At 45.5% G+C, this 22,267-nt stretch overlaps 1 protein-coding gene across 1 annotated transcript in view; it reads right to left on the reverse strand.

Moving 5' to 3' along the window:
* The window catches only part of KCMF1 (potassium channel modulatory factor 1), an 85,463-nt gene extending 66,017 nt beyond the window's left edge, over positions 1-19,446 (reverse strand). The window contains exon 1 of the mRNA XM_030921260.1: positions 19,090-19,446. Coding sequence (XP_030777120.1) covers positions 19,090-19,105 — 16 coding nt within the window. The 5' untranslated portion in view covers positions 19,106-19,446. The remainder of the gene's footprint in view (positions 1-19,089) is intronic.
* Between the last annotated feature and the right edge of the window lie 2,821 nt (positions 19,447-22,267).

Here is a 22,267-nt window from a genome sequence, read left to right on the forward strand (position 1 = left end):
ATACTCTCACCTGGTCCTCCCACTCTCCAGGCTGTTCAGTTACTTTCCTGCTCCTTCAATGCTCAATTCAGTTTCCTTATCTTCTCAATCCATGTAATTTCACCATCCCTGAGCAATCAATCACTCTACAACAATGGACACCTCTTAGTCTAGACCTCATGTTCACATGTTCAAATCCCCCTGGACATCTCTACCTGGATGTCCCTCAGGCACCTCAAACCCAACATGCCAAAACCAAAGTCCCTTCTCTTTTCCCTGCTTCCTGCACCCACCCTCAAAGCATGCTTCTCTGTCCTCTATATGCATCATGATGAATGGCAACACCCAATTAATCAAGCCAGAAACCCAAATTTCTTAGACTTTTCCTTCTTCCACAATCTCTGTGCCTAATCAATCACCAGATATGCCTCTTATTCACCTCCACAGCAATTATCTTTTCTTGTGGTAACCAAACTGTCTCCCTCCTATACCTTCCTCCCTGCATATCCATCCTCCAAAGTGCTATCTTTCAGAGCACAAAAATCAGATGTTACTCCCTGGCTTAAAATTACCTACAAACTCACTCCTCATCACCCTACCCTCTTGACAAAGCTCATCTCCTGGCATTTGTCCCTCCCTTTCTGCCTCAGCAATGCTATCTACGCCTTCACCCTATACCACAAGCCTGGCAATTCATCAACTATCATTCTTTTTTGAGATGCCTTTATAAATTCACCAAAGTATGGAGCCTCTGTATCTGTTTTTTTCCACTATATCTGGTAAATATAAATTTATTACAGTTCTTACTACACTGTATTATAATCACCTGTCTCATAGGACTGAAACTCCCTTTGTTATTTTGTCACCAGTGCCCAGCACATCTCCACAGAGTAAGTTTTCAATACATATATATTAGAAGAATCGATTAAAGCAAAGGTCAGCAAGCTATGGCCCATGGACAAATCTGGTCCCCTATCTGGTTTTGTGCAACCTGCTAAGAATGGTTTTTACATTTTTAAATGACGGCGTGGGGGGAACTTAGAATACTTGGTGGTGCCTGAAAATTACATGAAATTCAAACTCAGTGCCCATAAAGATTTACTAGACCACAGCCATGTTTATCTGTTTATGCATAGTCTTATGGCTGCTTTCATACTACAACAGCTGAGTAGAGTAATTGCAATCAAGACCATGTGGCCTCCAAAGCCACGTTTGCTATCTGGTTCTTCAAAGAAGTCAGATGGCTTCTCAGCTAAGTATGAATGATCTCTATTCATGGGCTTTGGTCTCTAATAGAGTTTGATTTAAAATCCTGGCTTTCTCTCTTACTACCTATGGGACCTAGGACAAATAACCTAACCTCTCTGAAACTCAACTTCCTAATTTGTAAAATGGAATAATAAATGCCTGGCTGGGTTGATCTGACATTTTAAGCCTTTATTAAACTGAGGTCTCTGCTGTAAGAACCAGTCTAAAAGTTCTTGATACAGAGCTTAATGTTAAGAACCCAGGCTCTTCAAACACTGTGCCATCTTGGGCAAGGTACTTAACTTCTCAGTGCATTAATTTCCTAATCTATAAAACTGAGATAATGATACATATCTCGTAGGACTGTTTAGATAATTACATGAGTTGGTACACATGAAATGCTTACAACAGTGCCTGGCACATAGTAAGCATTCAATAAATATTAATATAGCAGATGCTTGGTTATTATTAGTTTCTCCCCTTGCTGCCTCTTCATCTACTCTACTTCCCATTCCCATTCCCAAGAAGCCTACATTTTTTTTTTTTTTTGAGATGGAGTTTCGCTCTTGTTGCCCAGGCTGGAGTACAATGGCGCAATTTGGGCTCACCCCAACTTCTGCCTCCCGGGTTCAACTGATTCTGCTGCCTCAGTCTCCTGAGTAGCTGGGATTACAGGCATGCGCCACCACACCCGGCTAATTTTGTATTTTTTTTTTTTTTTTTTTTTAGTAGAGATGGTGTTTCTCCATGTTGGTCAGACTGGTCTCGAACTCCCGACCTCAGGTGATCTGCCCACCTCGGCCTCCCAAAGTGCTGGGATTACAGGCGTGAGTCACTGCGCCCAGCAGAAGCCTACATTTTTAAGGAAACAGACAAGTAAGTCAACACTCACATGACAAGTGCTATTATACTATAAAAGATGCCTTCCAAGTCAATACACAAGCAGGGTCCTCCTCTTAGCTCTCTGTTTGGGCTGACTGACTCCTCTGTCTCTTGCTTCTAAATATGAACATACTTCTCCCTTCTCTATGCTTTCTTCCTTAGAAATCTAGCCTATCCCCAGGCTTCAATGTAGAAGGCTATGAAATTCTTAAATCCCAATTTCTCTCCCCTGAACCCCAGAGTAGTATTTCCCACTTCTGATTTCTGTCTAGTTGCCTACCATCACCTTAAATTCAACACATCAAAAGCTGAAAAAGATTTTTTCCTGTCTCTCCCCTCCTAGCTGCCCAATTTACTAGAAGAACCTGCAATTCTTCCCGCACTCTGGCTGGCTGTCCTGCAATTCATACCTTATTCCTTGCTCTCTCAACAATGAGCTTTTATCTTAAGGCATCTTTTTTCTTTCTGTTCCTATGACCATTGACTAACTCAGGTCTTTTTTATTTCAAGCTCAAGTTCATTCCAGCAAAAAGGTCTACAGGTATCCCTGCCACAGGCACAGGCACCAGTCTCTCTCTCTCACATACTACCACAGCAATCTTCTTAAATGATGACAATTTTCATTGTTCCTTTTCTCTGCTTAAAACTTTTAATGCACTACTCCTTCTTCCATCCCACAATCTGTATGGGAAAAGAACAAGACTGACCTTCATGTGGCAATCAAAATCCTTCACTTATCTACCTTGCTCCCACCTCCATTTCTTATCTACTGTGATAAAAAATACCATCACCTTACATTTATGCAGTGAATTATCTAGTTTAGAAAACCTTCTAACATGCACTGGCATTTCATCTCGACAAAAGCCTTAGAGAGTAGCTAAACAGGCATTAGTGTCCTTCTTTTACAGATGAGAAAACAGACTAGTAGCATCGAACTGAAGTCCGAACAAATGAGTCCCCTGGAACCTTAGGTAAGTCAATCAACCTTCCTTTTTTTCTTTTCTTTTTTGAGACGGAGTCTTACTCTGTCGCCCAGTCTGGAGTGCAGGCTCACTGCAACCTCCGCCTCCCAGGTTCAAGCGATTCTCCTCCCTCAGCCTCCGAGTAACTGGCGCCTGCCACCACACCCAGCTATTTTATTTTTATTTTTAGTAGAGACAGGGTTTCACCATCTTGGCCAGGCTGGTCTCGAACTCCTGACCTCGTGATCCACCCACCTCAGCCTCCCAAAGCACTGGGATTACAGGCGTGAGCCATCGTGCCTGGCCCAATCTTTCTAATATACTTCACTCCCACTGCTAACATATGGGAGTCTTCTGTTCCAGAAACTCTGGTCTCCTCACTGTTGTCCCACCTACCTCTCTCCAACACACTGCATGTTTTCTTAGTTCTGCACTTTACCTCCTACATTCTCTCACTTGGCAGCTCCCCTTCCCCCAACTCATCCTATAAAAATACAGTATTTCTTCAAGTCTTGAGTTTAAATGCCACCCTAAGGAAATCTTTTCTCTGACGCCCAAATAACACTTCATTCCACTTGCCAACACTATAGAACTTGTAGTAAATGAGTTGACACTTTTAAATGCCCCAGTCATACAAGGGCTATTTTATTTTAAATACTTAGACCTTACTGCTTCAGTCATACCACATACTTCAGGAGTAAAAATTCTAAGAGTTTTCTACATGCCTCATAGTACCTATCATAATACCTTGCACATAAGGACCCAAAGTTTTAGGATGATATCCAAGGCCAGTGTTTTTCAATAGGAGGTGACAATCCATGAATAGAATGTGAAATCGATCTAGAAGGACATAACTAGTATTTGGTTTTTAATGAAGCAGAATAGAAAACAAGGCATGTTTCAAAGTAGTGATAAGTACTATTTTGCATTACTCTTGCTTCATTACATATGTATGTGACTACTGGATCAGAATATAAAATATATTTCTCAGCACGTGTTATATTTCTTTTTAAAGTTTGAGAGCTGCTAGTGTAGATGACCCAGTTTCTAGGCCCAAGGTTTTTTTGTTTTTTGTTTTGAGATGGAGTCTGGCTCTGTCACCCAGGCTGGAGTGCAGTGACGCGATCTTGGCTCACTGCAACCTCCGCCTTCCGGTTTGAAGCGATTCTCCTACCTCAGTCTCCTGAGTAGCCAGGATTACAGGTGCCTGCCACCACGTCCAGGTAATTTTTGTATTTTTAGTAGAGATGGGGTTTCATCATGTTGGCCAGGCTGGTCTCAAACTCCTGACCTCGTGAGCCGCCTGCCTGGGCCTCCCAAAGTGCCGAGATTAGAGGTGTCAGCCACCGACCGCGGCCGGCCAGGCCCAAGGGTTTTATATTCAAACTAGGAAGATTCACTTTCCACCAAACCCCACACCCTTCAGGAAACATCAGTTAAATAGAGTAATAGGGGTCAAGAAGGACAAAGCTTAAACTAATGGTAAATGTAAGGAAAGTTTGTAAAGAAATGTTCTTAGAGGTGTTTGGGACACAAACTGAGTATTTACTTTCCACCCTCTGCCATTTATTTAGTCAAAAAGACCTTTCCGTAGAAGCAGGGCTTCCGAAATGTGTTTCTCAAAGCCTTCACAGTACAACAGCCCTCAATATGGCCTACAATGCAAGGGTGTGCAAGATCTGGCTCCAACTACGCCAACTTCACTTCCTACCCCTTTCCACCTGAACCATTGCCCTCCAGCCACATGGCCTCTGTGCTGTTCCAAGAACATTCCAATTTCTGGACCTCTACACTTGCTGTATCCTCAGTCATATTTTTTTCCTTTATTTATTAATTATTATTATTATTTTTGAGATGGAGTCTTGCTGTGTTGCCCAGACTGGAGTGCAGTGTTGTGATCTCGGCTCACTGCAAGCTTCAGCCCCTGGGTTCACGCCATTCTCCTGCCTCAGCCTCCCAAGTAGCTGGGACTACAGGCGCCCGCCACCACGCCCAGCTAATTTTTTGTATTTTTAGTAGAGACGAGGTTTCACCATGTTAGCCAGGATGGTCTTGATCTCCTGACCTCATGATCTGCCTGCCTCGGCCTCCCAAAGTGCTGGGATTACAGGTGTGAGCCACCATGCCCAGCCATTTTTTTTCCTTTAAATCTCTCGCATTTAACTAAGGTTTTTCCTTAAACGTCCATCTTCAGACAGGCTTTTCCTGACCACCCTATCTAAAGCAGCCCATACTTTGGCCAGCCATGGGGGCTCATGCTTGTAATCCCAACACTTTGGGAGGCTGAGGCAAGAGGATTGAGCCCAGGAGTTCGAGGCCATCCTGGGCAACATAGTAAGGCCCCAACTTCACAAAATAAATAAACAATAGAAGTTTCTTTCTTTTTTTTGCGATGGAGTTTTGCTCTTGTTGCCCAGCTGGATTGGAGTGCAATGGTACAATCTTGGCTCACTGCAACGTCCGATCCCAGTTTCAAGCAATTATCCTGCCTCAGCCTCCCGAGTAGCTAGGATTACAGGCATGCGCCACTACACCCAGCTTATTTTGTATTTTTAGTAGTGATGGGGTTTCTCCATGTCGGTCAGGCTGGTCTTGAACTCCTGACCTCAGGTGATCCACCCGCCTCGGCCTCCCAAAGTGCTGGGATTACAGGTGTCAGCCACTGCACCCAGCCTCTGCTTAGCTTCTTTAAATATAAAATAAAGAAAAATAAATAAAAGGGTCATGAAACCAGTATATGTTAACAAATAATTTTAAGGTGAAAAGGAAATGAAAACTCTAAGTTCTTAGGAGAGAAACTGAAGCAGAAATCCACAGCCAAGTGTGGTGGCTCACATCTGTAATCCTAGCACTTTGGGAGGTTGAGGTGGGAAAATTGCTTGAGCTCAGGAGTTTGAGACTACCCTGGGCAACACAGCAAGATCCCATCCCTACAAAAAATACATATAGAGTGTGTGCTACTTTATTTACTCATTTTTTTCAAAGAAACTTCTATGATTTACTTACTTATTTTGTGAAGATAGGGTCTTACCATGTTGCCCAACTTGGCCTCAAACTCCTGGGCTCAAACAATTCTCCTTCCTCAGCCTCCCAAAGTGCTGGCATAACAAGCATGAGCCACCATGGCCAGCCAGAGTATGAGTTACTTTAGATAGGGTAGTCAGCAGACCTTCAATGCATAAATTTGAATACGTTTTTCAACTAAGGCATTTTTTAAATGAAAATTTAGCATCTGAATTAAAATATGCTGAATGTAAAATTTAAGATTTAAGACTTTGGCTGGGCATAGGGACTCACTCCTATAATCCCAACACTTCAGGAGACCAAGGTAGGACTGCTTGAGGCCAGGAGCTCAGGACCTACCTGGGCAACATAGGGTGACTCCATCTCTATAAAAAATACAAAATGCGGTGGCTCACGCCTGTAATCCCAATACTTTGGGAGGTCAAGGTGTGTGGATCACCTGAGGCTAGGAGTTCAAGACCAGCCTGGTCAACACAGTGAAACCCCATCTCAACTAAAAATACAAAACAATTATCTGGGCATGGTGGCAGGCGCCTGTAATCCCAGCTACTTCAGAAGGCTGAGGCAGAAGAATTGCTTGAACCCAGGAGGTGGAGGTTGCAGTGAGCTGAGATTGGGCCATTGCACTCCACCCTGGGCAACAAGATCGAAACTCTGTCTCAAACAAACAAACAAACAAAACAAAACAAAAGTTAGCCAGGTGTGGTGGCGCACGTCTGCAGTCCCATCTACTCGGGAGGTTGAGGTGGGAGAATCTCTTGAGGCTGGGAGGTCAAGGTTGCAATGAGGTACGATCACACCCCCACACTCTAGCCTGGGCAACAGAGTGAGACCCTGTCTCTTAAAAAAAAAAAAAATTAAGACTTTGTTAGAAGAAAATGTAAATATATCATAAACAATTCTATGTCAGTTACATGTTGAAATAGTATTCTGGATATATCGGGTTGTTATTTCATTATTAATTTCACCTCTTTTTAAAAAATGTGGCTACCAGGGAATTTAAGATTATGTATGTGGCTTACATTAGATTTCTATTGGATAGCAATGGTCTACCCCAATTCTGCAAGTAGATCTGCTATCTCTTTTCCACCGGTAGCTTTTAAAAAAACTTGTAGAAAATGATCTAGAATAATGAAAAAACATGAAAATATACAGTATGTCTGACTCCGAATGAAGACCCTTGATACTGGTCTAATATAGGAATACTTGTATTTCTCATCCACTGTCACTTGATGTTCTTATCACCATTTTTCCTAGAGAAGAGAAAATCAGTCCCACCTCTGCGACCATTATGTGTATTCATATGTATAGCCATACAAACACACTGTATAATTTACATTGACTTAGAACCACAATTAACTACATACAAATCCCTAATAGTGTCAGACTGAACATCAACATCTTTGAATACGAAAACTACCTGGGTTCCCATTCATCATCCAACCATCCTCAACTCCCAGCATGTATTTCATTATTATAAAAAAGAAGGGCCAGATATTGTGGCTCAGCCTGTAATCCCAGCACTTTGGGAGGCAGAGACAGGTATCACCTGAGGTCAGGAGTCCAAGACCAGCCTGGCCAACATAACGAAACCCTGTCTCTACTAAAAATACAAAAATTAGGGCGTGGTGGTGCATGCCTGTAATCCCAGCTACTCGGAAGGCTGAGGCAGGAGAATCACATGAACCCAGAAGATGAAGGTTGCAGTGAGCCGAGACTGCGCCACTGTACTCCAGCCCGGGCGACAGAGCAAGACTCCGTCTCAAAAAAAAAAAAAAAGAAAAGAAAAAAAAGAAAATAAGGAATACATCTGTAACTCCTTTATAACTCCTTTATATAATCCCTGTCTGCTCTACTTCAACATCCTTAACTCCTAATTTAGAAAACTTCTCTGCTCACACTGCCAAACCTCTACAACCACAGAGCACACCAAAGGAGAATACTGGTGGAACAATAACAGTAGGGTCCAGCTATTTATCCCAGTAGTTGTTAGTTATTTAACCATTCACAAAAACCCATAATGCAAAAAACTACAATGAACACAAAAATAAATGTTTAATCCCTTTAGCTCTTTTCTAAGTATCAAAACATAATTACAAATCTGTGAGGAATCGCCAGGCGCAGCGGCTCACGCCTGTAATCCCAGCGCATTGGGAGGCCGAGGCAGGAGGACCAATTGAGGTCAGAGGTTCGAGACCACCCTGGACAAGATGGTGAAACTCTGTCTCTATTTAAAAAAATACAAAAATTAGCTGGGTGTGGTAGCAGGCACTTGTAATTGTAGCTGCTCAGGAGGTTGAGGCAGGAGAATCATTTGAACACAGGAGGCGGAGGCTGTAGTGAGCCGATATTGTAGTACTGAACTCCAGCCTGGCTGACAGAGTGAGACTCCATCTCAAAAAAAATTTTTTTTTAAAGCCTGGTGAATAAGACAGGAGTGTACTGGAGAGACCCTTTACTTTGCTGAGTAGGAGGACGACAGAGTCTTAAAGGAACAATAAAAGTCATAACCAAATAATAAATAATCAAATACATCTATGATTGTTCCAAGTCAACTCATCTACCTAGTACTCTAAGAAGTGACTCTCCTAATGATAACCCTCTTACTATAGAAAAAGTTGGCTGGGTGCGGTGGCTCAAGCCTATAATCCCAGCACTTTGGGAGGTCGAGACGGGCAGATCACGAGGTCAGGAGATTGAGACCATCCTGGTTAACACGGTGAAACCCCGTCTCTACTAAAAAATACAAAAAACTAGCTGGGCGAGGTGGCGGGCGTCTGTAATCCCAGCTACTCGGGAGGCTGAGGCAGGAGAATGGCGTAAACCCGGGAGGCGGAGCTTGCAGTTAGCTGAGATCCGGCCACTGCACTCCAGCCTGGGCGACAGAGCGAGACTCTGTCTCAAAAAAAGAAAAAAAAAGAAAAGAAAAAGTTGATATTCATGACACTGGCACTGAGTACCAGTAAGAGAGGAAAAAAAAAAAAAAAAACCACACACATTAAAATTCAACAGAAGATAATGTGCAAACCTAATTAGTCATGATATCAAGATGCTTCATCCACTTATTCTACTGCTGTCCCTTCTAGCTCAAGGTAACACAACTGACCCACTCTTCTGATTTCAGCTTTTTTTTTTCTTTCTAGTAGCAGTGATCAATTTACAGGGATTCATCCATACCTCTTCGCCCATACCTGTGGTCATTGGCAAAGTTTGATGGACTGCTGGCTGGCACTGTGGCCATACAAGAGATGAGACTAGGCCAGGTGTGGTGCTTCACACCTATAATCCCAGCACTTTGTAAGGCTGAAGCAAGAGTATAGTTTGAGTCCAGGAGTTCAAGACCAGCCTGGATGACACAATGAGACCCTATCTCTACAAAAATTTTAAAAATTATTCAGGCATGGTGGCACAAGCCTGTAGTCCCAGCTACTTGGGAGGCTGAGGTAGGAGGATCACTTAAGCTCAGAGGTTGAGGCTGCAGTAAGCCCTGTTTATGTCACTGCACTCCAGTCTGGGTGACAGAGTGAGACTCTGCCTCAAGACAAAAAACAAAAAGAGATGAGGCTAATTGACTGTGTATATGAATTGGATGGACTCATAATTCTACTTTGCTACAGCTCAGAGAGCCAACAACTAAAAACAATTCTACAGGCAGTTACCATGATTAACAAACACCAAGAGGACCATCAGGGATGTAGCAGAGAGGGAAGAGTGGAAGGTGCTTAACAAGGCAATTCATCTCTTGTTCATTTCATTGGGCAGAGTTTTCACTTCCTGGTACCCAGCTCTCAAGACATTCCATCAGGCATGAGAGCTGGTTTTCTGTTTCCAATATCCTGTAGCTACAGATCCATTTCCAAGCTTCATAGCCACCCTGCCTGTCTTTCCTCTGCCGACACCCACCTGGCCGCTGGTCCTTACCAACCCAAGAACAGTCTATCTTTTCCTGGCTCCTCACTTCCTTCCCATGTCATCTAGGTAATATGTTCCCTTAGGAAACTGTCTGCCTTATCCCAGATCTTTAACATAAATCAAGACATGGCTAATATATAAAAATAACCGGCTGGGCGTGGTGGCTCACACCTGTAATCCCAGTACTTGGGAGGCTGAGGAGGGCGGATCACCTGAGGTCAGGAGTTCAAGACCCGCCTGACCAACATGAAGAAACGCCATCTCTACTAAAAAAAGAAAGAAAGAAAAAAAGAAAAATACAAAATCAGCCGGGCGTGGTGACACATGCCTGTAATCCCAGCTACTTGGGAGGCTGAGGCAGGAGAAACACTTGAACCCAGGAGGCAGAGGCTGTGATGAGCCAAGATCGCTCTATTGCATTCCAGCCTGAACAATAAGAGTGAAACTCGGTCTCAAAACAAAACAAGGCCGGGCGCGGTGGCTCAAGCCTGTAATCCCAGCACTTTGGGAGGCCGAGACAGGCGGATCACGAGGTCAGGAGATCGAGACCATCCTGGCTAACACGGTGAAACCCCGTCTCTACTAAAAAAATACAAAAAACTAGCCGGGCGAGGTGGTGGGCGCCTGTAGTCCCAGCTACTCCGGAGGCTGAGGCAGGAGAATGGCGTAAACCCGGGAGGCGGAGCTTGCAGTGAGCTGAGATCCGGCCACTGCACTCCAGCCTGGGCGACAGAGCGAGACTCTGTCTCAAAAAAAAAAAAGAAAAAAAAGAAACAAAACAAAACAAAACAAACAAAACAAAACAAAATAAAAAATTACCACATTTTAAGATGCTCTGATCCGTATACTGCTTACAGGTTCTTTCCTCAACTTTAATGAACTTCAAAGACTGAAAAAAAAATACTTTATCATTTTAAGGAAATGAAAAACATCATGGTCCTCAGCGCAACACTAAAATTAATTAAAAAATTAATCTTCTATAAACAAAGACTTATTAGGAACAGCATTCTACTTTTAACTTTTATGAATATATGCAGTTAGGGAATGCTTCGAGTCCATATTCATAAAAGTAGCCCCACAGCAGTATTTATAAGGTGATTTTTTTTTCTTTTTTTTAGACAGTTTCGCTCTTGTTGCCCAGGCTGGAGTGCAATGGGCCATCTTGGCTCACTGCAACCTCCACCTCCTAGGTTCAAGAGATTCTCCTGTCTCAGCCTCCCAAGTAGCTGGGATTACAGGCACCTGCCACCACGCCTGGCTATTTTTTTGTATTTTTGGTAGAGACAGGGTTTCACTATGTTGGCCAGGCTGGTCTCAAAATCCTGACCTCAGGTGATCTACCCATCTTGGCCTCCCAAAGTGCTGGGATTACAGGCATAAGCCACACACCCAGCCCATAAAGTGATTTAAAAAACATTATTTCTATGATAATTCAATGACACCTTAGCCTTCACTAAAAACTTTTGGAACTTCTAGTTTAAAAAACAAAAAAAACATGGCCCGGCGTGGTGGCTCACGCCTGGCCCAGCACTCTGGGAGGCTGAGGCAGGTGGATCACCTGAGGTCGGGAGTTCAAGACCAGCCTGATCAATATGGAGAAACCCCGTCTCTATAAAAATACAAAATTAGCCAGGCATGGTGGTGCATGCCTGTAATCCCAGATACTCAGGAGGCTGAGGCAGGAGAATCGCTTGAACCTGGGAGGTGGAGGTTGCGGTGAGCTGAGATTGCGCCATTGCACTCCAGCCTGGGCAACAAGAGTGAAACTCTACCTCGAAAAACAAACACAAATTAGCCAGGCATGGTGGTACATGCCTGTAATTGCAGCTACTTGGGAGGCTGAGGCAGGAGAATTGCTTGAACCTGGGAGATGGAGGTTGCAGTAAGCCGAGATCATGCCACTACACTCCAGCTTGGACGACAAAGTGAGACTGTCTCAAAAAAACTCAAAAACCAAAAAACAAAAAACCTAGGCAAATATATATCGTAGATCTCATAAAGTTGATATTTTGAAAAGTAAGTTATGATGCAGGGATTTCTTTTAAAAAGGTTGCAAAGCTTAATATGAAGGGATCTGTTTAGATATTTCACATCATAAGTTTCATAAGCTCCTACTGTGAAAAAGTTACCATCTTACAAGATTGCTGCTGAGGCTGGGCGCAGTGGCTCATGCCTGTAATCCCAGCACTTTGGGAGGCCGAGGTGGGTGGATCACCTGAGGTCGGGAGTTCAAGACCAGCCTGACCAACATGGAGAAGCCCGTATTTACTAAAAATACAAAATTAGCTGGGCGAGGTGGCATATGCCTGTAATCCTAGCTACTCAGGAGGTTGAGGCAGGAGAATCACTTGAACCCAGGGGGCGTAGATTGCGTTGAGTCGAGATCGCACCATTGTACTCCAGCCTGGGCAACAAGAGTAAGGAAAAAAAAAAAAAAAGATTGTTGCTAATACATCTTAAAGTCCTCAGACCAAAAGGAAATTCTTCCAAATTAAGTTCCCAATTTGAAACAAGAACATGTAGTCATGTTTTACTACATTTTAACTTAAACATGAATGTAAAAATATGGGAAAATGAGCTCCAAAATGAACTTTAAATGAAATCATGAAATCAAAGACCCCAGAAATTAAAATGTGATTCGTTTTTCCATAAATTTACATTCTTATATATTCTCTATTGAAAGTCAAGGTAATTATAATTTACGATTTATTGAAACTGAAAAAGTTGCTGGGCATGGCAGCTCACACCTATAATCCCAGCACTCTTGAGAGCTGAAGGGGGAGAATCACTTGAGCCCAGGAGTTTGAGATCAGCCTAGGCAATAGTGGAAGATCCAGTCTCTGCAAAAAAGAAAAAAAAATAGCCGGGTGTGGGGTGCACACCTGTGGTCCCACCTGCTTCGGAGGCTGAGGTGGGAGGACTGTTTGAGCCTAGGAGGTCAATGCTGCAGCAGGCTGTGCTCGCGTACAGCATGGCCGACAGAGGACCCTGTCTCAAAAACAGAAAACCAACTGAAAAAGGCTTAAAAATGTCATAATATTTTAACAGATTATAGTTAAAGTAAAATAAGTTATAAGAAGACCTGATGGTAAGGATCTTATCAGTGGGAGTCCATTTGTATTTCTACAGGGAGGCAAAAGGCACTGCATTAAAATCACATGCTAATTACCAATGTTGGCTCTGCAGTCCCCAAATCCTAAAACCAAATTATTTCTGTCTATATGTGTGTTTCAGTGGCAGATAACATGTTTTGAGAAGAGAAAATTAAGGCTGGGAGCAATGGCTCACACCTGTAATCCCAACACTATGGGAGGCTGAGATGGAAGGATCACTTGGGCCTGGGAGGTGGAGGTTGCAGTGAGCCAAGATCCCACCAATGTACTCTATTCTAGCCTGGGCAATAGAGAGAGACTCCGTCTCAAAAAAAAAAAAAAAAAAAAAAAAAAGAGTGAGAGAAAATTAGAATCTACTAAGAAAAGAGTGGTACAACTTTCAAAAAGTTGGAGCTGCCATTCTGCAAAATATACATATTTCAAAACATCACGTTTACACGATAAATATATACAATTTTTGCCAATTAAAAAAATAAAAACAAAAAAAGTTGGGACTAACTAGATTAATGGTTTACGTAGTCTTGTGTTTTACATTTTAAAAATAAATAGTATCAGATACTTCTAAGGATAGCACAACAACATGACCACCTGCTCATTTATCCACTATCATTTTTACATATGAAAATCTTCAAAAAGCTAGGGAAATTATAAATCAGATAAAGATAAATTTATTTTAAATCTCTCTCTTTTTTTTTTTCTTTTTAAGAGATAGGGTCTCTCAGCCTCCCAAGTACCTGGGACTACATGTGCACATCACTGCAACTGGCTTGAAATCTCAAACAACTTTACCCAAAATCAAAGTGGCCCAGAAAGAGTTAAGAAGGTGCCAGGTGCGGTGCCTCACACTGGTAATCCCAGCACTTTATGAGGCCGAGGTGGGTGGATCACTTGCGATCAGGAGTTCAAGACCAGCCTGGCCAATATGTGAAACCCTGTCTCCACTAAAAATAGAAAAATCAGCCAGGCGCAGTGGCAGGCACCTATAATCCCAGTTACTCGGGAGACTGAGGCAGGAGAATCACCCGAACCCGGGAGGCGGAGGTTGTAGTGAGACAAGATCACACCACTGCATTCCAGCCTGGGCAACAGAGCAAGACTCTGTCTTAAAAAAAAAAAAAAAAAAAAAGGAGTTAAGAAGGCACTCAAGAAGAAAGTGCTAGAATCACAGTAGAGTACCTCTCTGAAATTTGACAAAATTAGTAAGAGAAAAGTTGGCAATTACTTTGTCATCAATGTTTACCCCTTCCTTATGCCATGTTTCACACTGCGCTGTGGAAGTTAGATAAAAAATGCATCTTCCTTGCCAGACTTAAGGTAAGGAGCTGCATCTCATTCACTTAGCCCCACATTCCTTGGAACCTAGCAGACTGCCTTCCACATAGTAGTGACTGAAAGGTTGAATGATTTAAGGCGACACGTGTACCTAGATCCAGGTAATCAATGAGGCTCTAATCTATGCAAGAACATTCATAATTTCATTTTAGCTAATAAGCAGTGAGCAATTTGATAAGTTGCTTTTTTTATTTGGAAAGCTTTAAAAGTAGATTTTAAGCTCTGAATAACATACTTACATTTTAAATGTATTTGAAAGTATGGCAGTGACACATTTTAAAAAATACATCAAGATAAAAAATGATTGGGTTCACTGTGAACTAGACAGTGTTGGTAGGGTGAACATAAAGTGACTGGGCACTAAAGTCTACAAAATGTTAACATGACAAGAACACCACAAAGTGAGTTAAAAGTGGCACTGGAATTCTCCCTGGAAAAGTAGTAACGGGCAAACAGGAAAAATGTAGAGTACTGCCATCTCCATTAAGGGTCTGGAGGGTGGGGAGCCTGTTGCCCACTCGTGAGGAACAATTATTTCCATTCCACATGGTGCTGCTGAAAAGTGACGTACAGAGGAGCTGGTCCAGTCTGTGAACTCATTTCCCGTCACCCAAAGAAAATGATGGAATACCAAGCCAACTGGGCCCCTTCTAGACTCTTGACAGTTCAAGTTCTATCAACCCTCTAAAGCGCCAGTCTAGGGCAGAGGTAAGGTAAGGCAAACTACAGCCCTCAGGCCAAATCCAACCACCACCATTTTTGTTTGTTTGTTTGTTTTGGAGACGGATTCTCACTCTGTCGCCCAGGCTGGAGTGCAGTGGCACGACCTCAGCTCACTGCAACCTCCGCCTCCTGCGTTCAAGCAATTCTCTGCCCAAGCCTCGCGACTAGCTGGAAGTACAGGCGCCTACCACCACACCCAGCTAATTACTGTATTTTTAGTAGAGACAGGGTTTCACCATTTTGGCCAGGCTGGTCTTGAACTCCTGACCTCAGGTGATCCACCCGCCTCGGCCTCCCAAAGTGTTGGGATTACAGGCGTGATCCACTGCGTCCGGCCCATCACCAGCTTTTATACAGCCCGAAAGTTAAGAATGGTTATTGGTATTTTTGAATGGTGGGGGTGTCAAACGACAAATCATATTTCATGATACATGAAAATTACACGAAATTCGGCCAGGCACGGTGGCTCACACATGTAATTCCAGCACGTTGGGAGGCCGAGGCAGGTGGATCACAAGGTCAGGAGTTTGAGACCACCCTGGCCAACATGGTGAAACCCCATCTCTACCAAACAAAACACAAAAATTAGCCAGGTGCAGTGGTGGGTGCCTGTAATCCCAGCTGCTTGGGAGGCTGAGGCAGGAGAATCACTTAAACCCGGGAGGCGGAGGTTGCAGTGAGCCAAGATCACGCCACTGCACTCTAGCCTGTGCAACAGAGCAAGACTCTGTCTCAAAAAAAAAAAAAAAAAAAATTGTATGAAATTAAAATGTCAGTGTCCACAAATAAAGTTTTAATTGGAACAGAGCCATGCTCATTCAATTACACATTGTCTATAGTTGCTTTCGTACTATTATAGCTCGCTAAGCCTGCAATGTTTGCTACCTGGCCCTTTACAGAAGAAGCACGCTGACCCCTGGACTAGAGCATTTCTCTATGCTCCTGGTTGCATTGCCTTTCTCAGAGGCACTGCTTCACAAGGTTCAGCCTTCAAGCTTGACAGGTGTCCATCTCAGGACTGTGTTATCCAAAGTTACATTAGTAAAATCATAGGATTTACTGTAATTCTTTAGGGTGGGTACAAAGACAAAGAAACATATTATTTGCACACACAGGGCCCTGAAAAGGAAGCACTAGGCAAGTACAACATGATAGGCTTGTTCAAACCTTTTACCAGACTATTACATCCAGTTTGGGGTCACACTACTGAAATGAGAGTGTGAAAGGAAATGAGAACTATAGAGAATTTGGAGGTGGACAGATGACTGAGGAAGCAAAAATCACACCACTAAAGAAATACTGAGGCCAGGTGTGGTGGCTCACGCCTGTAATTCCAGCACTTTGGGAGGCCGAGGCAGGTGGATCATCTGAGGTCAGGAATTTGAGACCAGCCTGACCAACATGGTGAAACCCCATCTCTACTAAAAATACGAAAATTAGATGGGTGTGGTGGCGGGCGCCTGTAATCCCAGCTACTCGGGAGGCTGAGGCAGGAGAATGGCTAGAACCCAGGAGGTGGAGGTTGCAGTGAGCCGAGATGGTGCTACTGCACTCCAACTTGGTAACAAGTTGGAAAACAAGTTAAAACAAAAAAAAGAAAGAAATGCTGAAAGAAATGGGATTCGTTGGCCCAAAAAAGGGAAAGGTAAGAAAAGAACTAAGAGCAGGGGTGCCAAACCCTGTATTTGCTGATAAGTCAAAGTCGTACTGATGACAATAATGACAGTCTAAACTAATATTCCACAAAACGTATATCTAATGATTTAAGTGTGATTCATGAGACTATTCCTGTCTTAGACCATAAACTGGACCCATGAAAGATAATCACTTATCGAATATTGTACTGTAAGTCTTCAACAGATGTATTTAGGTATGTTCCTTTTTCATTAGGTATGTTCTATTTTCTGACATTAACGTAAGTTACTAGGAAAGGTGTGCTACTAGTGTGCTGAGGTTCAGTAATATTCAAGTAACCAAAAGGCAACAGAAGTTTCATAACCACACACCTTTGCACAGGACCAAATGGGGGGGAAATGGGCTTAAATTACAGAATGTATGTTACATTCAAGAATGTTCCAAATATGAGATTTTAATTATTCCAACAGGGCACTAGGGGTGAAGGAATTTTCTTCCCAGGACACTTCAGTTAGAATGCTCCTCGGAACTATCTGTGTGCCTTCCTAGACCAAGGAGAATGAGTCTGAAACACTCTTCCATGGCTGTGGTTCTGTAACTTTAACTCTCCCAGTTTTTAAGAGTGAAGAGAGCCTGCAGCCATTGCTCACTCTTGTCTTGAAAGTGGTCAGTGTACACATGACTACAGTTTAAGATAAACTTTAACATCACAAATTGAAATTTGATTATAACTTTAATTACAAGTTCTTAAAATTACAGAGATAAGGATACATTTCCATGAAGCAGCCAAAGTGGGAAAAGAGGCACAGCTTCCCACTTATGTGTCCCTTTCAATGAGGCTAGGTACCTCATTATTTCAAAATGTCCAACACTTGAACACAGTAAGTACTCAGTAAATGCTTTGCTAAGAAAATATAGTATATTTCATATTAGTTTTGTAACTTTTAAAATACAGAATCGTTGAACACAGAATGTTGGGTCAATTTCAACGCTGTAATTAGTAATGCGAATTTTGAAACTTGTTCTAAATACAATTTTAATCAATCTGAGTTTTTCAGCCTTGAAATTCTAAGGTCTGTATTTCCCAAAGAATATCTTTCCCATAGTGCGAAGCACACACTAAACTGACTCACTAAACTTTCTCCACTCCTACATCACCTATATGGGATTTTAAAATCATGAGTACACAAACTTTCAAGCCACTCCTACAATCTTGTATTAACCTTAACAGGACAAACTTTCCGCCAAGACTCTTAACACTTTTTATCCAAAAACCTGTAGTAGTGAAACAAAGAAAACACAACCCCCTCCTCCTTTTCTAAACCATATGGCAGTAAATTAAAGTTAACTTATTTCTTACCAGCTCAAAGCCTCGACCCTAAACATTTGTCTCTTTGTGCCCTGGGACTGGGCTTAGAGCAGTCTGCTTATTTGCAACTGTACTCCAATCGTGTTTTTAAATGCACAACAAGGTCCAAAAAGACCCCCGACCATGAATAGACCTCACCATCGTCATTTTCCAAAACCTTGTCTGGTAGGCAGCACATGCCGGCGAGGGCACCGGGGCCGGCGGGGAGCGAGCCTTGCTCCGCCTGGGTGACTGAGCAGGGAGTTTGCTTGCGGCGGCGGGGTCGGATCCACCCCGGGAACTTGGTTACCCGAGCCCAGGGACGCGCCGAGGCCTAGCCGCGAGGCTGGGGCGGGCTCCAGGCGGCGAGGGCTTCCCGTCCCCTGGCCGCAGAGCCTTCCCGCCAGCCCCGCGGTCGCCCGCAGGCGGGGACACTCGCCGTCTCTCCCGGCGACCGGACGCGCCTGCCGGGTCCCGGGCCGGCTCTTTTGCCTCCTGCTGCCGCCCGCGGCCCGGCTCTGCGACCACACCGGGCTCTTCCGGGGCGAGGGGAGCGCTAGGCCGCGCTGGGGCCCGCGGCTCCTGAACCGGCCGGGCGGGCCTCGGCGTCCGGTATCAGTCCCGAGGGCCGAGCTCCCGCCGGTAACGGGCCCCGCCGCCTCCCCTCCCCCCCGCCCCATGACAGTGCAAACCCTCCGGCCGCCCGGGCCGCCCCGCCTCCAGCACCAGGCCCAGCTAAGGGCCGCGGCCGTGGCGGCAGCGGCGCCGCGGCTCTCCGCCCTCTCTCGCTCGCTCCCGGGTCCACCGCCTCGGGCCCAGCTCGGGCTCGGCCAAAGTCTCCGCCGCTTCCTGGCCGCCCTCTGCCGCGCCGGGCCCGGGCGGGGTAGGCCGAGGCCCGGGCGGTGCGGGTGGGGGCGGGGGCTCCTCTCACCTTCATGTCGGGACATCCTAGTTCAGACGGTGGCGGCGCGGCCCCTCCCGGGCTCCGGCTGCAGTGTCCCCCGCGGGGTCCCGGCGCTACCCGCGCCGGCCGGCCGACTCCCACTCGACTCCCGGGCTCGGCCGCGGGGGCGGGGTGGGCAAGGGAGCGCTCCCGCGGCGGCGGCGGCGGCGGCGGGGAGGCGGCGCGGGGCGGGAATGGGGCCGGGCCTGGTCGGGGCTGAGCTCCTCCAGGAGGCGGGTCCGACGCCGCGGCTCCGCCGGCGCCCGCCGTGACTCCGGTCACTCTCGGGCCTGCCGGCTCCCGGCAGCGGCGCGGCGCTCCGCAAATCCCGCTCCTCCCCTCCCCCGGCCCACCCCCCGCCCCTCTCCCCCGGCTCCCGGCCGCCGCCGCCTCCTCCTCTTCCTCCTCCTCCGCCTCCTTCCGCCGCCCGCACGCCAGCCCCGCCTCTCGCTGCCCTCGCCGGGCCAGCCGCCCGGAGGCCCCGCGGCCGGCGGTCGTGACGGGGGCGGCGCGGCGACGGCGGCTCGGGGCGCGGCGCTTGCCCGCGCTAGCCAGCAAGCCGCGAACAGGCGCCCGTGCCCAGCCTCGGCCTGGCCGCCGCCGCCGCCGCCGCCGCGCCGCGCCGCGCGTAGGGAGGAAGAGGAAATGCCCGGCGCCGGCTCCCGCTGCTAACCCGCGCGGCCTGAGGGGCGCCCGCCCGCCTCGCCGCCCCTAGCCCCGCCTGGGGCGGGCCTAGGCCGGGCTATAGGGGCCAGGGTCTTGGACTGGGCCGGCCGCGGGAGGTGGGTGCTTCTCGGCGCCGAGCTGCGACTCGGAGGGGCTCCTGTCCCCAGGTGCATGGCTTCCGGACCGACCGCGGGCAGCGAGCTCCGGCCCCACGGAGAGGCCGCGGACCGCCTGGGGACTTGTGTTTATGTGTATTTTAAGCCATCAGCCCAGAAGGGAAAGGCGACTGACCCCCGGTCGTCGCCGGTGTTCCCCGGCCGTGTTACTGGCGATCGGGAGGGAAGCCGGGAGGCTGCCGGGCTCCGAGGCCGACTCCTTGCGAACCGTCTCCGTTAAAGACTCCGCGCCAGGCAGCCCTGGAGTCCGGCGGTACCCGCGCAAACTTTGTCCCAGCGCCTTGGCTCATCGTGAATGCCCTGTCTTGAAAACGCGTTATTTGTTTCCCGCAAGTGGTCTGCTTTTCCGATTTTATCTGTGTTTTCCATTTTTACCTTCTTATTGTCTACTTTGATTTCAGGCATTATTAATTCGACAGATCTTTGTACTGCCCCTTACCACGTGTCGGTGGTAGCGTGGTTTGGTGGAAATAGATCGCGCTTTGAAGACAGATCGGCCATGGATTTTGGCTCTGATGTAACGTGGCCATGGATTTTGGCTCTGTATAACGTGGACGAGCTACAAGGCCTGCTGAGCCTCCATTTGTCTGGTTTTTGTGGTTGTTTTAATTTATATTTTTCCATTTGAAGTTGTGATTTTTGCATAAAATTGAACTGTTAGCCGGCTAAGTCAACTGAAATTGGAATCTAGGGTACTGCTTGCTTTGGGGTTACTCTTATGCTGTCCACCATTCACTGACTGTGTGACCTCTTAACCTCTCTGTGCCCTGACTTCTCTATCTTCAAAATGGACGTAACAGCAGATATTTAATAATAAGAGGTTTGGAGGTTAAGTGCTAAAATGCATATAAAATACCTATCACAGGACACAGTAAAAAGATTGTTACCGTATTTCACTGAATCTGGTTTAAAGACACTTCCTGATTTCAAAGAAACTAAAAGCTCATCTTAAAGTCCAGGAAGTAGGTTTTGGGTCACTCAGAACTCCCGAGGGACTGTATTTGGTAGTAACTAGTGTTAAACTGTAGTTTAAATGAGGACTTTGTCACCAAAGATATTTTCATTGCCTGTATGGAACTTCTGCACAAATTTATTCCATTTCTTTTTTAGAAAGAGGTCCAACCTGGCTGTAAATGGGGTGTGGTGGAGTAGAAAGAAGGGTATTAAGTAAAGCTAGTTAACGTTTATTGAATGCTTATCCTGTGTGGATGCCTTTCTGAGCATTTTACGGTGTTGACATATGTGATTCTGGGTATCAGGAGCCTCAGTTTCTTGGGCTGTAATAGTGGGGACAACAACGCTGATACCATTGTCTCCTGATGGGTAAGTGATGTCTATACATAAATTGTATAGAGATTAAGGCATTATCAGTACTATAGTCTGATAAAATGGTGGAGCAGATAGGAAAGCCTACTACAGTACTGAACTGCAGGAGGGAATAAGAGTAAATATAGAGATTTCATTTGCTTGGGTTTTGCAAAGGGTTAGCTAACTAAACAGATAACTTTGTTTTTGATAGTTACTTCATTGTTTTCAGTCAGACAAGAGTAAGGAAAGAGTAACTAAACCATTTTCAGAAATATTATGGTTATTTGGGGTTTTCATGACCTTCATTCAATTAGAGGTCAGGCTGTTCAATTTAAAACAACCTTTTGCTTGCTGCCCTGCCATATGGGAAATTTCATTTCCAAAAAATAGGATTAATTTCCAGCCTGGGCGAAACCCCATCTCTACAGAAAATACAAAAATTAGTGGCCAGGAGCGGTGGCTCCTACCTGTAATCCGGCACTTTGGGAGGCTGAGGCAGGTGGATCACGAGGTCTGGAGTTCAAGATCAGCCTGGTCAAGATGGCGAAACCCCATCTCTACTAAAAGTACAAAAATTAGCCGGGTGTGGTGGCGGGTGTGTGTAATCCCAGCTACTTGGGAGGCTGAGGCAGAGAATTGCTTGAACCTGGGAACATTCCAGCCTGGGTGACAGAGTGAGACTCCGTCTCAAAAAAAAAAAAAAAAAATTAGCAAGGTGTGGTGGCATCTGCCTTTGGTCCCAACTACTCTGGAGGCTGAGGTGGGAGGATTGCTTGAGCCCAGGAGGTCTAGGCTGCAGTGAGCCATGATTGCACTACAATATCCTAGTCTGAGTGACAGTGTGACACTCTGTCTCAAAAAAGAAAAGAAGATCAAGAAGGATTAATTTAAATCCTTATACCAAAGTGTCTACCAAATGATTTCTGTTCCACTACAGAAATGTTTTCTTCCATTCCCTTCCCCTCTCTGCACCCCACTGAGTTCTCCTTTCTTCTGTGGACAACTGTAACTAATGC

Source organism: Rhinopithecus roxellana, chromosome 17 (assembly GCF_007565055.1).
Source record: "Rhinopithecus roxellana isolate Shanxi Qingling chromosome 17, ASM756505v1, whole genome shotgun sequence".
In the NCBI taxonomy this organism is placed as follows: domain Eukaryota; kingdom Metazoa; phylum Chordata; class Mammalia; order Primates; family Cercopithecidae; genus Rhinopithecus; species Rhinopithecus roxellana.